We start from the raw sequence: 14357 nt of genomic DNA, 5'->3' as shown, positions 1-14357 counted from the left end.
AAGGTTCCTGTCCCAGCCTCTAGGAGAGATCCCGCGAGAACTAGGAATCCACCAAGACCCAACTTATTTAATTTTGCCATAAACTCAAACTAAGCAGCCAGTATTTTGCTATTCCAATTGATGTATTTCGTTGTTTTTACTTATGTACCTGTAGTGAATTATGCCTTATCTTGTTCATCTTAAATCCTGCTTTCCTTCTACTCCTCACCCTTTGTCTTCAAACTCATATTTGCATTCGTTCTCCCTCTACTTCTTTTGTTCTTTCACTTTATTCGAGTTCTTATCTTGCACTTTACAAAAGTTGTATGTTGTTTTGTTATTATGCAAATATTTCGTGTTTACGATAGTTCAGGGATGCATTGTTTTGCATTTGTTAGATAACAGAAGAAAAAGAAGAGGGGTATATTTTATTTTAAGATGTATAAGCATATATTCTTCTATGTTTTCAATACTTCTACATTTCTGGTCCTATTCCTTCCGCTCCCTTTCTTTCCTAAACTTTCCCGTTTCTCTCTACTCCTCTTTTGTTCTTTATCTACTATTGTAGATAGATCATTTTGTTGTTAAATCTAGGTGTATATACATGTACTTTAAGGAGTTTTAAGTATGTGTATACTTTTTTTTCGAAAGATTTGTCAGAGAAAATGTTATCTTGTTTTGTTAAAGAGTGGTCTGAGGACAGCCCACACTTGGGGAGGGGCTGTGTAGCATAACTAGCCCAGTAATTTAGTGAGACATAGAGGGCGTTATAGTTAATTGTGAAATATATATGTGTACATCGTGAGATGTCAGGGAGTCAGCGCTTAGCTGCCGTTGAGGCAGGTTCTATATAGTCTTGATCTGTGAGTCAGCGTCGGCCTGTCGTTGCGACAGGTCCGTTACCAGGAACGAGTAAAGTTACTTGAACTGCAGATACTGTACAAGTGTTGTTTCTTTAGTCCTGTCAGACATTCAGTGATTGCGGGAGTGAGTAAAATGAGAGCTAGTCCACGTTATTTCTTACACAATATACTTTTGTGAGAGCCCACTGAGAGATATAGTCGATGAATGATTGTCGAGAGCGTGAACCGGGTTTTGAGAGACTGCAAGGCAGAACGCTACCCCGGCAGAGCCCGGTTACGCCACAATAGCTTTGAATAATTTACGTCATCTGCCATATCATGAAGAGGTCTAGAGGTCTAGAGGTCCTTCCAGCTGCCAGACTCTCAATATTTTCTTCTTTTCCTCTGTTCAACTCAACTGTAGACATCCGATACAAAAAATATGGTGAAATCAATGCAAACAAATACAAATAAAGGGATAGTTGAGTTGTTGTTTCAGACCGCAAATGCCTTCAAAGTTCATTATTATGCTTATTTGTGACATTTCTAGTGTCATTTTAGAACCTAACTTTGCTATGAAGGTAATTTTAAACACCAACATGTGTGAATTTAGATTTAATACGATCATACCAATTCAGCTCCACTTTAAAAAAAAATTGGTGACCGTTAATTAATTAATTAATCAATAATAACCATACACGGGCCGGCTTGCTGTGTGTTTTATAACTCACATGAAAAAGCCAACGAAAGCCAATGTTGGCATTGGCCGGAATAAAACGTAAAAGGCGTATATCGTTTTTCTACGGCTGGCTCAAAATTACCGAATATTTGTGAAGCATCACAGATATTTTATTTATTACAGCCGTATCTGACCTGATTTCTATCAAACAAAGATGATTTTCTCATTTAAATTGTATGATCTTTTAAATTTGACACTCAGTTTGTCATTATCTCACACAAAAATAGCGCCCTCTGCAACAAAACTCAACTATCACTTTATGAGTCTGTAGTTACATGTTATTATTTCTTAGCCCAATATAAACTAAAGAAAATTAACCACATCTGTTGCGCATGATAGCGTAATGATCAAGTTTTATTAGGTATGTTATTAGTCTTATACATTAAAACACCTATTTTACTATTTTTATTTTTATCTCTATCATCATTATTGTTGTTATTGATTATATTATAATAATTATCATTATGAATACTTTTATCATTACTATTATCTTTATCATTATTATTATTTATATCAATATCAATATTATTGACTGACACAAGATTTGTACAATAAACTCACGTTATATGATGCATCGTCTCCACATGTCTGCAAGTCTCGACGAATTCAACCAAGTCTTCCTCGTCTGTGCATTTCACTCTGGACAGACAAAGCCACTGAAGGTTCTTGGTTTGTTCTCTGATCAGTAGACCCAGTCCTCTCATCGTCTCTCTTGATACACTCCTTTTCTCTGATGGGAGTGATGACGGTGCTGTAATCGTGATGTGCGTGAACTGCTCTCCTCCGGTCCGACGAAGACCAGCCGTGATCTGAGGTATGTCTCTCTCTGCATCATCGATAGTGATATCGATATGTCTCAAGCCAGGGAGCGACGAGAGCAGACTTTCATAGCTTTGTGACGTCACTCTCTCAGCTGATAGCTTTTTGACGAATGGAAGCTCAAGAGGAGATGAAGGGAAACTGAGAGAGGAGTCTGAGATGGTGAGATGGTTCAGTGAGTTGAAGGATCTGAGACAGGACCACATTCTCTCAGTCATTTCGGAAGATAAGTGGCATTTCTCTACAGAGAGTTTACCATCATCCTGGAATTAGAAAGTACTTTCATATTTTAGCCGCATAATGTTCAAACGATGCACCCTGCTCCTTTAATTTGACATTTTAATTTTAAAAATAAAAATCAACCCTCTTGTTTTCAACATTTTTCACCTAATACGATATACTATTAGATTTAAACTGTTCCTCACAAAAGAAAATTATATTCCTCTCTGTGCACATTTCCCCTTAAAATGCCCTGTACGTTATTTAACAAAATCCACGCTTTAGCTTTAGGCAAAGTGGAAATAGGACGGCAGAAAGAAAGGCATGACAAGGTACCCGAAACTAACAAATATCGGGCCTGGACAGTCATTTATTAATGATTTTAGAGCATGAAGATTCAGTGACCACGATGGGATCCTGAAAACTATGCTAACGACTTTTTGAAAGAATCGAAAAAGAAGAAGGGACCTAAAATAAGTGAACAAGCACTGCGAGCAAAACGAATGAAATTTGGTAAAAGAGGAACACGTCATGAAGCGCATGCTGTAGCCCGAACCGCCTTCCATACGACCAAAACAAGTGGGGTATAACATAGGGTTTGGCCAAGGAGAATACACTTGCAACATTTCAAGGAAACAAAAATATCGGAAGGGGGCAAAATGGGTAGAGAAATATGATGGCATATAGCCAATGCCTGTTATAATAGGACGGGACTTGGTAGATATTCCGTTTGGGACCGATTTACTCAAAGGATATCATTTTAAAGGGCATGTTTGCGTCTCTGATGAATGAGCATTTATTTGACTGTCTAGATTGATCTGATAGAATTTCATAGCACCTAGGATACTGGAGATAGGTAGCCAGAATGAAAAGCATCAATAAGGGCCAAAAACAAAGAAAGGGAGGCTAGATATGCATGCAATACTAATTTTGGAAGACGAATAGCTCAGTTGCCGTCACGGGATGCCGAAAATTATGCCTATGATGTTTGAAGAGAATCGGGACCTAGGTAGCGCTCACAAGCACTGCGTGTACAACGAATGGGATTTTAATGTAGGAAGTATAAGAATTCAGAACGCGAACGAAAACAAGGCATAGACAGAGGACGTCGATGCAATAAATCTATGTTACACTGTCCAATGATATACTTGCATACCTGTCTCAATATATCAAAATATATATAATATACCTAGTAGGTTACTTACATGCAAAGGAATCACCCTGAGTGGCTTAACACTACATGTGATGTTCAGTCCTAGTCTACCGTTTGCGTTTGTTCCACATTCAAGAAGCCTGCAACAAATCGATAATGTGTAAAATTGCGTTAACAAAAGGAGGTTTGAAAGAGTTATAAGTTTATTTTCATCTGACTACTGAGCAAGCATGTGTGTACTTGTACCAAGGTATGGGATCGATGGCCTTAAGTCCTCTTCGAGGGACTTAGAATTACTGCCTTTCCTATGGGCACTAGTGCATCGACTTGGTTTCGATTAAGGGATCTCCCGGTTACGAGACCCTGCACTGCTCTACTAGTAACACCAAGCCACGTCGCATTGAACCCGTTTGACATGTTTGAAGAGGAGTCCATGTATGAATAAGTACTAAGGAAAGACAAGAAATAGTTGTTATAAATGGAGGTGATTGCTATAAAAAAAAAAAATAATAATAATCCTGCTCGGGTTTGTTATTTCCCTTATAATTTAAATTAAATAGATGGCGGAGTTCTATGAAAAATAGAAAATTAACTGTGAGCTTTCTATTTACTTTTATGTTAATGTCAATTAATGTTATTTTTAAAATGTCCGTTCAAAAGGATGGCCCTGGAAATAGTCGAAATATTACGAGAAATAGCTGCATTTTGTGGACCAAACTTTTTTTACAACATGTGTTTGCAGTCTAATAAACACATTTCTGTTTCTGTTTATCTTGCATGTAAGACCGAGTCGAGTATCATCTTTGCAGCAGATGTTCATCCCCACACTTTTAGACCATTTAAGATATAGACCTATGTGTTTGGATGAATGAATGATATCATAATAAAGTATCTCCTTAGGAAGGAAATGTCTCGCTCCGTACAGTGTGTTTTACAGAATAACGTCCTGGCGTGACAATAACAATTTTCTTAATGTTTTAATAGTTATCTTATTGGCATCAAAAAATTGTGAGATTCTTAGATGTATCTACTAAATAAAAACGAGATTTCCCCAATGGTAAAGAAGCTACAACCAATCTTTACTTGATGATTTGAGTAGGTCGTTTAAAAAGATCAAAAAAAGAGTGGGGCCTAATGAGATGAACAGAAGCAAATTAAGCCAGTCGAACATAAACAGTACAGCATGCCGACTGTTAGAAACTTGTTTTTATATATTTCCGGCCAATTTTGGGGGTGGACATTATACATATATTTAACATAACGACATTCACACCCCTTTCTAGCTTTGAATAATTTACGTAATCTGCCATGTCGTGAAGAGGTCTAGAGGTGTAGAGGTCTTTTCAGCTGACAGACTCTCAATATTTTCTTCTTTTCTTCTGTTTAACTCAACTGTAGACATCCGATACAGAAAACATGGTGAAATCAATGCAAACAAATACAAACAAAGGGATAGTTGAGTTGTTGTTTGAGACTGCCTTCAAAGTTCATTATTGTTCCTATGCTTATTTGTGACTTTTCTAGTGTCCTTTTAGAACCCAAATTTGCTATGAAGGTAATTTTAAACACCAAAATGTGTGAATTTAGATTTAATACGATCATACCTATTCAGCTCCACTTTAAAAAAATATTGGTGACCGTTAATTAATTAATTAATTGATCAATAATTAACATACACGGGCTTGCTGGTTGTGCGTTTTATAACCAACATGAAAAAGCCAACGAAAGCCAATGTTGGCATTGGCCAGAATAAAACGTAAAAGGCGTATCTCATTTTTCGACGGCTGGTTCAAAATTACCGAATATTTGTGAAGCACCACAAATATTAGAAATGGTTCTATTTATGTTTATTACAGCCGTATCTGAACCGATTTCGATCAAACAAAGATGATTTTCTCATTTAAATTGCATAATCTTTTAAATTTGATACTCAGTTTTTCATTTTCTCACCAAAAAAAATAGTGCCCTCTGCAATCAAACTCAACCATCACTTTAAGAGCCTGTTTTTAGCCCATTATAAACTAAAGCAAATTATCCACATCTGTTGTGCATGATAGCGTAATGATCAGGTTTTATCAGGTATATTTTTACTGTTATACATTAAAATACCTATTTTGCTATTTTTATTTTTATCTCTATCATCATTATCATTGTTATTAATTATATTATAATTATTATCATTATGAATATTGCTATCATTATTATTATCTTTATCATTATTAGTATTTATATCAATATCAATATTATTGAATGACACAAGATTTGTACAATAAACTCACATTAGATGATTCATCGTCTCCACATGTCTGCAAGTCTCGACGAATTCAACCAAGTCTTCCTCGTCTGTGCACTTCACTCTGGACAGACAAAGCCACTGAAGGTTCTTGGTTTGTTCTCTGATCAGTAGACCCAGTCCTCTCATCGTCTCTCTTGATACACTCCTTTTCTCTGATGGGAGTGATGACGGTGCTGTAATCGTGATGTGCGTGAACTGCTCTCCTCCGGTCCGACGAAGACCAGCCGCGATCTTAGGGATGTCTCTCTCTGCATCATCGATAGTGAAGTCGATATCTGTCAATCCAGGGGGTGATGAGATCAGATCTTCGTAGCTTTTTGACGCCATTCTATTAGCTGAAAGCTTTGTGACGGGTGGAAACTCAAGAGGAGACGACTGGAAACTGAGAGAGGAGGCTGATGTTATGAGCTGGTTGAGTGAAGTGAGTTATCTGAGGCTGGACCACAACTTGTCGGTCATGTCAACAGAAAGCTGGCAGTGTTGTATCTCAAGCCTAAAGTATTCTGCAATGAAAACAAAAAAGAAAACGAACTTGTCACTTCCATATGCATCAATATAAATATCAAGACCTTAGTTGTTTAGTCCTGACAGACAAGTCTTCTTCGTCACTGCCCTTCATCCCGGACACATCCAGCCGCTGCTGGTTCTTGGTTTTGTCTCCAAATAGAAGAATAAGCCCTCGGAGAGGGGGCGTAATAATGTTCTAGGGGGTAATTTTAAGTAGAATAATTGTCCTCGGGTTTGGTTGTCCTCGAGGGTAATTTCCGGGGGTTATTTTCTCCGGAAGGTAATTTTCCTTCGGGGGTAGTTGTCCAGCTGGTAATTGGCCGGGGATGATTGCCCAAGGGGTAATGGTCCTAGAACCGTGTTATATTTAATTTTAAAATGAAAATTTAACAGGTGTATTACTTTAAACTCAGGAATAATACAACTTGAAGGTTTTTTCCAAATAATACACTTTTAGTAAACAAATTATAAATCGTGATTTGTTTTCATTCGATAAAATGTTGAGCACAACAATTTTATTTTGTTTTGTTAAGAAGTGTGTGTGACGCCCTTCCAACGTCTTATTCCTTATTATTTTCCAAGAGATTTAGCATGGATGCCATGCATTTACCCACATTGTATCAAAAGTAGACATAACAACGTCTTGGCTCTGGCCTACTATTATAGAGATATGTATTCGTGGCGGGATCAATTTTTCCAATGTCTCTTAGTTGCATTACTTTTATATAATTGTTTTTAATACAAGAAATTTATTTGAGTTTTCCAACGTCAAGGATTGAAAGTGTCATAGTCAAACCTACAAGCTGATAAACGAAAGGGGTACCTCCCTCCCCCCCCCCTCACGCACTCACAAGCACTCAAACGAAATTCGTGCACGTTTGGGAGTGTGTGTCAATGTACACGTAAGGGATGCATTAATATTCCCTCTGGGAAGCCCACAATTTCTTTAGATCATTTCCGCGGCATCTCCAACTTCTTTTTTGTTGCTGGTGATGGGGGGTGGGGGGTGGGGCGACGGGGATGTATGCGGCAGCATGCATGATATGCAGGATAGCATAAAGATAGGGTGTGTGATTCAATGGAAGTAAGAGAGAGGGGAAAAGAAGTGTGGAACAGGAGTGAGTTTGGTACATTATAATAATAATAATAATAATAATAATAATAATAATCTAATAGTCCACTCCAAATTTTATTAAAAGAAAGCGATCAAATGAAAGAGAAAGAGTGTGTAAAAATAAAATGAGTGAGTTGGAGAGCGAGAAAAAAAAGAGTGAGTGGGTAAGAGCGAGAGAATAAACAAGTGAAATAGTGTTGTGTGAATGTGAGTGAGAGAGAGAAAGATAAAACAGTTTAATAAGAGGGAAAATGAAATATCAAGTGAGAGAGAGAGAGAGAGAAAGAGAGAGAATGGCCGGGAGTGAAACAGATTGAAAGAAAATGACTGAATGGATGCCTGAAGGAGGGAGAGAGAGAGAGAGAGATTTATTGTCCCTGTGTACCAGTTATTCTGTTTACTAAAAGCAAAAGGAATCGAAATATGTCATGTCTCGAATAGTTATGAAAACGAGTGTCAATATAAAGATGTTATTAATACCTCACTACACTACACAAGGAATTCATTATGCGTGAACCATTTGAAGAGCTATTCTTTTCAGGGGACATGTTGCTGCTTTTGAATTCTTCCACACTACGGCCAAGCCAAAATTATTCCTAGTACCTAGGCCTAGTACTAATATTCTAAAAGAAAAAGATATTCGTAATTTGTATCAAACTACCCTTTCAAAAAGTATTTAACGGGGATTTGAATTTTAGTCTCAAAACATGCATGCAGTTTATCAGGATATCATGCGTGGCCAGTCCCATCTATGTCAAAGAAGATTTATTTATTTATTTATTGAAATATATTTATTCAGGATAACAAGAATCAGATATACATTGTAGATACAAAATCTATTTTACATCATGGTCCTGCATAAAAATGTAGTCCACGGAAATATAAATATCACCAAAGGTCACAAGCAAAGGTAAGAACAGTATAAAACTAACATATAAGAATAATACGCATTAAAAGTAGTAAAAAGTACAAAACAAAAAACAAAAACGACAATGTAATAATTGAAATGAACAGCGGAAAAACATCAAATCACTTTAATAAAAGGCATTAAAATATCACCCCAAAAATTAGAAGATATAAGATATTAGAAAATTGGTAGAAAGTAAAGGAGGAAAGAGAGAAAGAAAGAAACAGGGGAGAGAGAAATGGAGAGAGAGAGAGAGAGAGAGGGGGGAGAGAGAGAGAGAGAAATAAGCCACGTCAAGAGCAGTAAATGAATCGGCATTGTATCACACATGTTTAAAAAATTGGTCCTTGTAAATACGTTTAAAAACATCGATAGATTTAGCATTTTGAAAAGCAGAAGGTAAATTGTTCCAAATTTTACCACCAGCGTATCTAAAACATTCAAGATTAGGCTTGGAGAAAACAACATTCAGCGTATTGGCATGTCTAGTGTTAAAACCATGTCTGTCAAAAACTATTTCTCCTTCATTGCATAATCGTACTGGGGCTTTTCCATGAATGCAGTTGTACATTACACATGCTAAAAACCAGTCCCGTCTAGTATCAATGGATTGCCATTTTAATGAGTTCATTATATTCAAGCTATTTACATCATAATCAAAGTTCCCTACGACAATACGTGCAGCTCTTTTCTGTAGTCTTAAAAGAATATTTCTGTTTTGTAAAGAACAGTTTTCCCATACGGAACAGCAATAATCTAAGATTGGATGTATGGTACATTTGTATATTTTATTCAAAATGGAAGAACTTAGACATTTGTTGAGCTTTCCTAAAGTAAAAATCTTATAACTTAATGATTTGGTAAGAGATTTAATGTGGATATCCCAAGATAATCTATAATGTTAATATCAATATACACCTTCAGACTTAATTCATCGTTACCTCGTGTGTTACTACTCAACAGCATAACACTAATCTAATTAGTATTAATACGTAATCTAGTTTACAATACCATTCATTTATAGCATATAAGATCTCCTGGAATGACTAGCGGTTTCGGAACTGAATCCTGATTATAATTTTTTTTTTTATAGGGGGATTTTGGTTAAGAGTGTTATTTCTCAAATCAGTCAATGGTACAAATTATATACCTCACTTAAGAAATCCAGCCATCTGATTGGTCGAAATTGCAGTCGTGGTTTTAGCAATTCCCGTAAATAAACGAAAAATGCCAAACATATGTAATAGTTCTAGAGTAAATCAATAAAATTCCGGTAAAATTCTAGTTACCGGGAAGATAGTTAAATCTTGCTGAAATACCCATTGGTTCACGTGTTAAAATCTGGTTTGAGCGAGCGCGGATACCATACATTGTGTGTGTGCGAATTGGTCGCTGGCTTAATTGTTTGATTTTTTGATAAGACGTACATCCAGGCCTATGTCGATCGTACTACTAAATCCGGCCTAGATTCTACTTATAGTTCCCAAACACGGCAAAAACGGTTGAAGAAACCCTTTCTAGATTTCAAATTCTTGATGATGATCAATTGCAAGACTTGATAATTGATAATTGAAATGAAATTGATATTGAAATTGATTAATTCTGCTGACAGCAAGAACACCAAAAGGTATTGAAGATTGTATAATGCAAGTGTTTGAATTCATTTGGTGGATGAAAAGTTTAATTCTACGCCGTTTTGTGCGTCATTGCAGCGCTGAATTTGGTATGTTTGTCGCTAATTTGTGACAAATTTAGATAGCTTTCCTGATGGTATTTCATGCAAAAATTATGTTATATTGATAAGCACTAATTCCTGTCCTTACCTTTGACTTGTTTCTTGTCTGTTATAGTCATTTAATAGATGAATTACTTCAATTCTGAGCACATTTCAGTAACACAAATAGTCCAGCCTGTATTTGCATGTGCATTGTGCCCTCTCTTACATTAGAGGGCACAATGTACATACAAATTAGATTAGATTAAATATTTAAATCAACAAACTAGAAAAATGCCAAGGTGATTTCATAAGTTGACTCATTTTTCAGTATATAAAAGTAATAATGACTGCTTTAACTTTCGAGACATAGTTGTTTTTATACGCTCCCGGAGAGGTTACAATCGTGCTATTGCCCTCGACAAGCCTCGGGCAATACCGTATAAAAACAACTATGTCTCTCAAAGCAGTCAATATTATATACTATACTTGGTATGTGGACTTGATTAGCCTGAATCAACTCCATAATAAGTGGTAGAATACGTAGAATCACGAGGGCAATACAGCGTGAACGTTTTCGGTCTCGAAATTTGAAAAATTGACATTTTGCTCCGTTAGGGGAGGGGGGGGGGTAAGGTCACCTTTTTTAGGTCAGCCATTGGCATATTTTTTTATTTTTTTTTTAATTAAAAATATTTTTAACAAATCATATGGTTTGCTCAAAAATACATACGTGAACAGAACTGAAGGGGGGTTAACCCCCAACTCCCCCCCCCCTCCCCTACGTATGCGCCTGTTTTCAGAAGCAGCTTGTCCTGTGCACTCCATATGTTATTTGAATATGGATGTGAGTATATCGAAAGTATTTCAGACAATATTTTGAGGTTGCATACTAAATGAGGTTTTAAACAAGCTAAATTATTTAAAATGCAATTTTATGCTTCACTGGCAATTGGTGAAATTTAATGAAAACGGTTCTAATGTGGTAACATATTGAGGAATGTCGATGGACACAAGTCTTCCTGGGAAGTCATCATTTAGGCAAGGAATATTGTGTTGTGAGGTTAAACAAATTGGAATAAAATATTTTTCACTGCAATGCATTTTAGTAAGGTCCCCCAAATTACATACTAAAAGTCCGAAAAAATCCGTGTAGTAGAAGTGACCCTAATCTGCATAAATCCAATATGGTCGCTATTTCGAGAATTTTCACATAGATTTGTCATATTGTTCAACTTGTATGGGCTGTTGTGGCGCTAAACAAACTGCAATAAAATATTTTTCACTGCAATGCATTCTAATAAGGTTCCCCCAAATCGACATACTAAAAGTCCAAAAAAATCTGTGTTGTGGAAGTGTGTCAAATTTACATACCGGGTAAATCCAAAATGGCCACCATTTTAAGGGTTTAATTTTCCTAGATTTGGTTAAATTATTCACCATACATATCTTTTAGCATACTTTGGGTGTACTTTGAAAGTCTTAAATGTTATTTCCTGGAATGCTTTTGTTTGCACAAGGTTTCATATGCCCAGTTGCATGAGTGTTTCAATCTGCTTGAATTCAAAATGGCTGCCAAATTAAGCATTTTTGTCCTATGGTATATTCAGAATAATTGCGACAACGCTTATTCATGTTGTAAAATGTTTTTATGTTTCAAATGTATCATAATTTGGTTCTTTAATTTGCATATATAAATACATTTTCAAAAAATGGTTAATTTGCATAAATTCTGTGTTGATTCTCACCTTTATATAGTGCATTTCAGAGCAGATATAATGTGTGTATGTTGTTTACAATCCCAGTTCAGTTGTTATTACAGGATGCAGATCATGAGGCCTACAGTTTGGTATACATATTTTAAGTTGATTAGAGAAATTAGTAGTCTCCAACAAACATACATGTGCAGGCTGTTGAACATTGGAGGCCATACATCCGGCACATGTATTTCTTGGCTGCACAGTCTTTCTCGCATCCACATCTGATGAACTTAAAGAGTGATGCGGATGCTGGTGTTTTATCAGTTTTTATTGGAAGATATTTCCAATCCATGACCTGCCAACTCAGTTTCCCGATGTCATCTACCATTCACCATTGGCCTACCATTCACCATCCACCATTGGCCTACCATGCCAATGGTGAATGGTAGGTTAATGTTATAAAATTTTCATATTTCAGTACCATTCATCTACCATTGGTGATTATGCAAATGAGCGTTCATAAAAATATTATTAGGTTGAATGGTATTTTACTGGTAGATGAATGGTGCCCAATGGTACGTTGCGAGCGTAATCTCAATGGTATCCGAATGGTATTTAAATGTTGTTTGTGAATGGCATCCGTATGGTATTTTCAGTGGTACTTCCGAATGGTATTTAAATGGTGTTTGTGAATGGTATCCGTATGGTATTTTAAGTGGTACTTCCGAATGGTATACCATTAGTATACCATTGAACATTTTTTTGTAAGGGCAGCTTCATTAATAATTGTTAATTGTTTACGATCAGAAAAGGTGTGCCCCTAATACTGTAATATTTCAATTTTTTGTAATAAAATAGAATGATTTATAAGCTGCTATAATTAACCATAACAGATGTTCATATAAGCAAATGTATAATAATGTACATCACAGAGTCATATGAGTGGGACCACAGGCTCAAAACAGCAGTTACTTACGGTAAAGAGACACATATATCAGATCCAAAATTACTCCAAATTGAAAAAAAAAGAAAAAAAGATCCATCATTGTTCCTGAGGACTTGAGTATTATTCCTTGCAGTTTGTCAGCTTTGAAACGTACTTGATCATGAAGAAAAATTCGCGAAAAATAAAGCGAAATCACAGAGCAAATTGTAGTTCAAAGTATAAGGGACACCTAGTTTTCTCAAAGTCATTACCATTGAGACACCATTGACCATACAATTCCACCATTGAAACACCATTCACCATACAGACTCTACCATTGAAACACCATTGACCATATAATTCCACCATTGGCACACCATTGACCATACAATTCCACCACTGAAACACCATTGATCATACAGACTCTACCATTGAAACACCATTCACCATACAGACTCTACCATTGAAACACCATTCACCAAACAGACTCTACCATTCAAACACCATTCACCATACAGACGCCACCATTGAAACACCATTCACCATACAGACGCCACCATTGAAACATCATTGACCATACAATTCAACCATTGAAACACCATTCACAAATACAGACTCTACCATTCAAACACCATTCACCATACAGACGCCACCATTGAAACACCATTGACCATACAATTCCACCATTGAAACACCATTCACCAAACAGACTCTACCATTCAAACACCATTCACCATACAGACGCCACCATTGAAACACCGTTCACCATACAGACGCCACCATTGAAACATCATTGACCATACAATTCAACCATTGAAACACCATTCACCATACAGACTTTACCATTGAAACACCATTCACAAATACAGACTCTACCATTCAAACACCATTCACCATACAGACGCCACCATTCAAACACCATTCACCATACAATTCCACCATTGAAACACCATCCACCATACAGACTCTACCATGAAACACCATTCACCATCATACACCACCATTGAGACACCATTCACCATACAGAATCCACCATTGGCACACCATTGACCATACAATTCCACCGTTGAAACACCATTCACCATACAGACGCCACCATTGAGACATCATTGACCATACAAATCCACCATTAAAACATCATTCACCATACAGACTCTACCATTGAGACACATTTCACCATACAGACTCGACCATTGAAACACCATTCACCATACAGACTCTACCATGAAACACCATTCACCATCATACACCACCATTGAGACACCATTTACCATACAGAATCCACCATTGGCACACCATTGACCATACAATACCACGGTTGAAACACCATTCACCATACAGACGCCACCATTGAGACACCATCCACCATACAGACTCTACCATGAAACACCATTCACCATCATACACCACCATTGAGACACCATTCACCATACAGAATCCACC

The 14357-nt window shown here is 36.6% G+C and overlaps 1 protein-coding gene across 1 annotated transcript; it reads right to left on the bottom strand.

Annotated features, from left to right (window-relative positions):
- Positions 1-2117: 2117 nt before the first annotated feature.
- Positions 2118-6374, bottom strand: LOC115918902. The gene is made up of 3 exons (XM_030993973.1): positions 6031-6374; positions 3804-3891; positions 2118-2642 (listed from the first exon to the last, which is right to left on the bottom strand). The coding sequence occupies exons 1-3, from the start codon at positions 6372-6374 to the stop codon at positions 2118-2120; spliced, it is 957 nt and encodes a 318-aa protein (XP_030849833.1).
- Positions 6375-14357: the final 7983 nt, after the last annotated feature.

Source organism: Strongylocentrotus purpuratus, unplaced genomic scaffold, assembly GCF_000002235.5.
Source record: "Strongylocentrotus purpuratus isolate Spur 01 unplaced genomic scaffold, Spur_5.0 spur5_scaffold_20, whole genome shotgun sequence".
Classification (NCBI taxonomy): domain Eukaryota; kingdom Metazoa; phylum Echinodermata; class Echinoidea; order Camarodonta; family Strongylocentrotidae; genus Strongylocentrotus; species Strongylocentrotus purpuratus.
Note: the sequence above shows the minus strand (reverse complement) of the source record. Positions and strands in the feature narration are given on the sequence as shown.

What these genes read in the sequence shown, in the direction of transcription:
- LOC115918902 (XM_030993973.1), bottom strand. Translation starts at nt 6,374, where the DNA reads ATGGCGTCAAAAAGCTACGAAGATCTGATCTCATCACCCCCTGGATTG. An exon ending in GAGACGATGAATCATCTAAT is followed by an intron (nt 3,892 to 6,030) that starts GTGAGTTTATTG and finishes GATTTGTTGCAG; the next exon opens with GCTTCTTGAATGTGGAACAA. An exon ending in TCAGGGTGATTCCTTTGCAT is followed by an intron (nt 2,643 to 3,803) that starts GTAAGTAACCTA and finishes TTCTAATTCCAG; the next exon opens with GATGATGGTAAACTCTCTGT.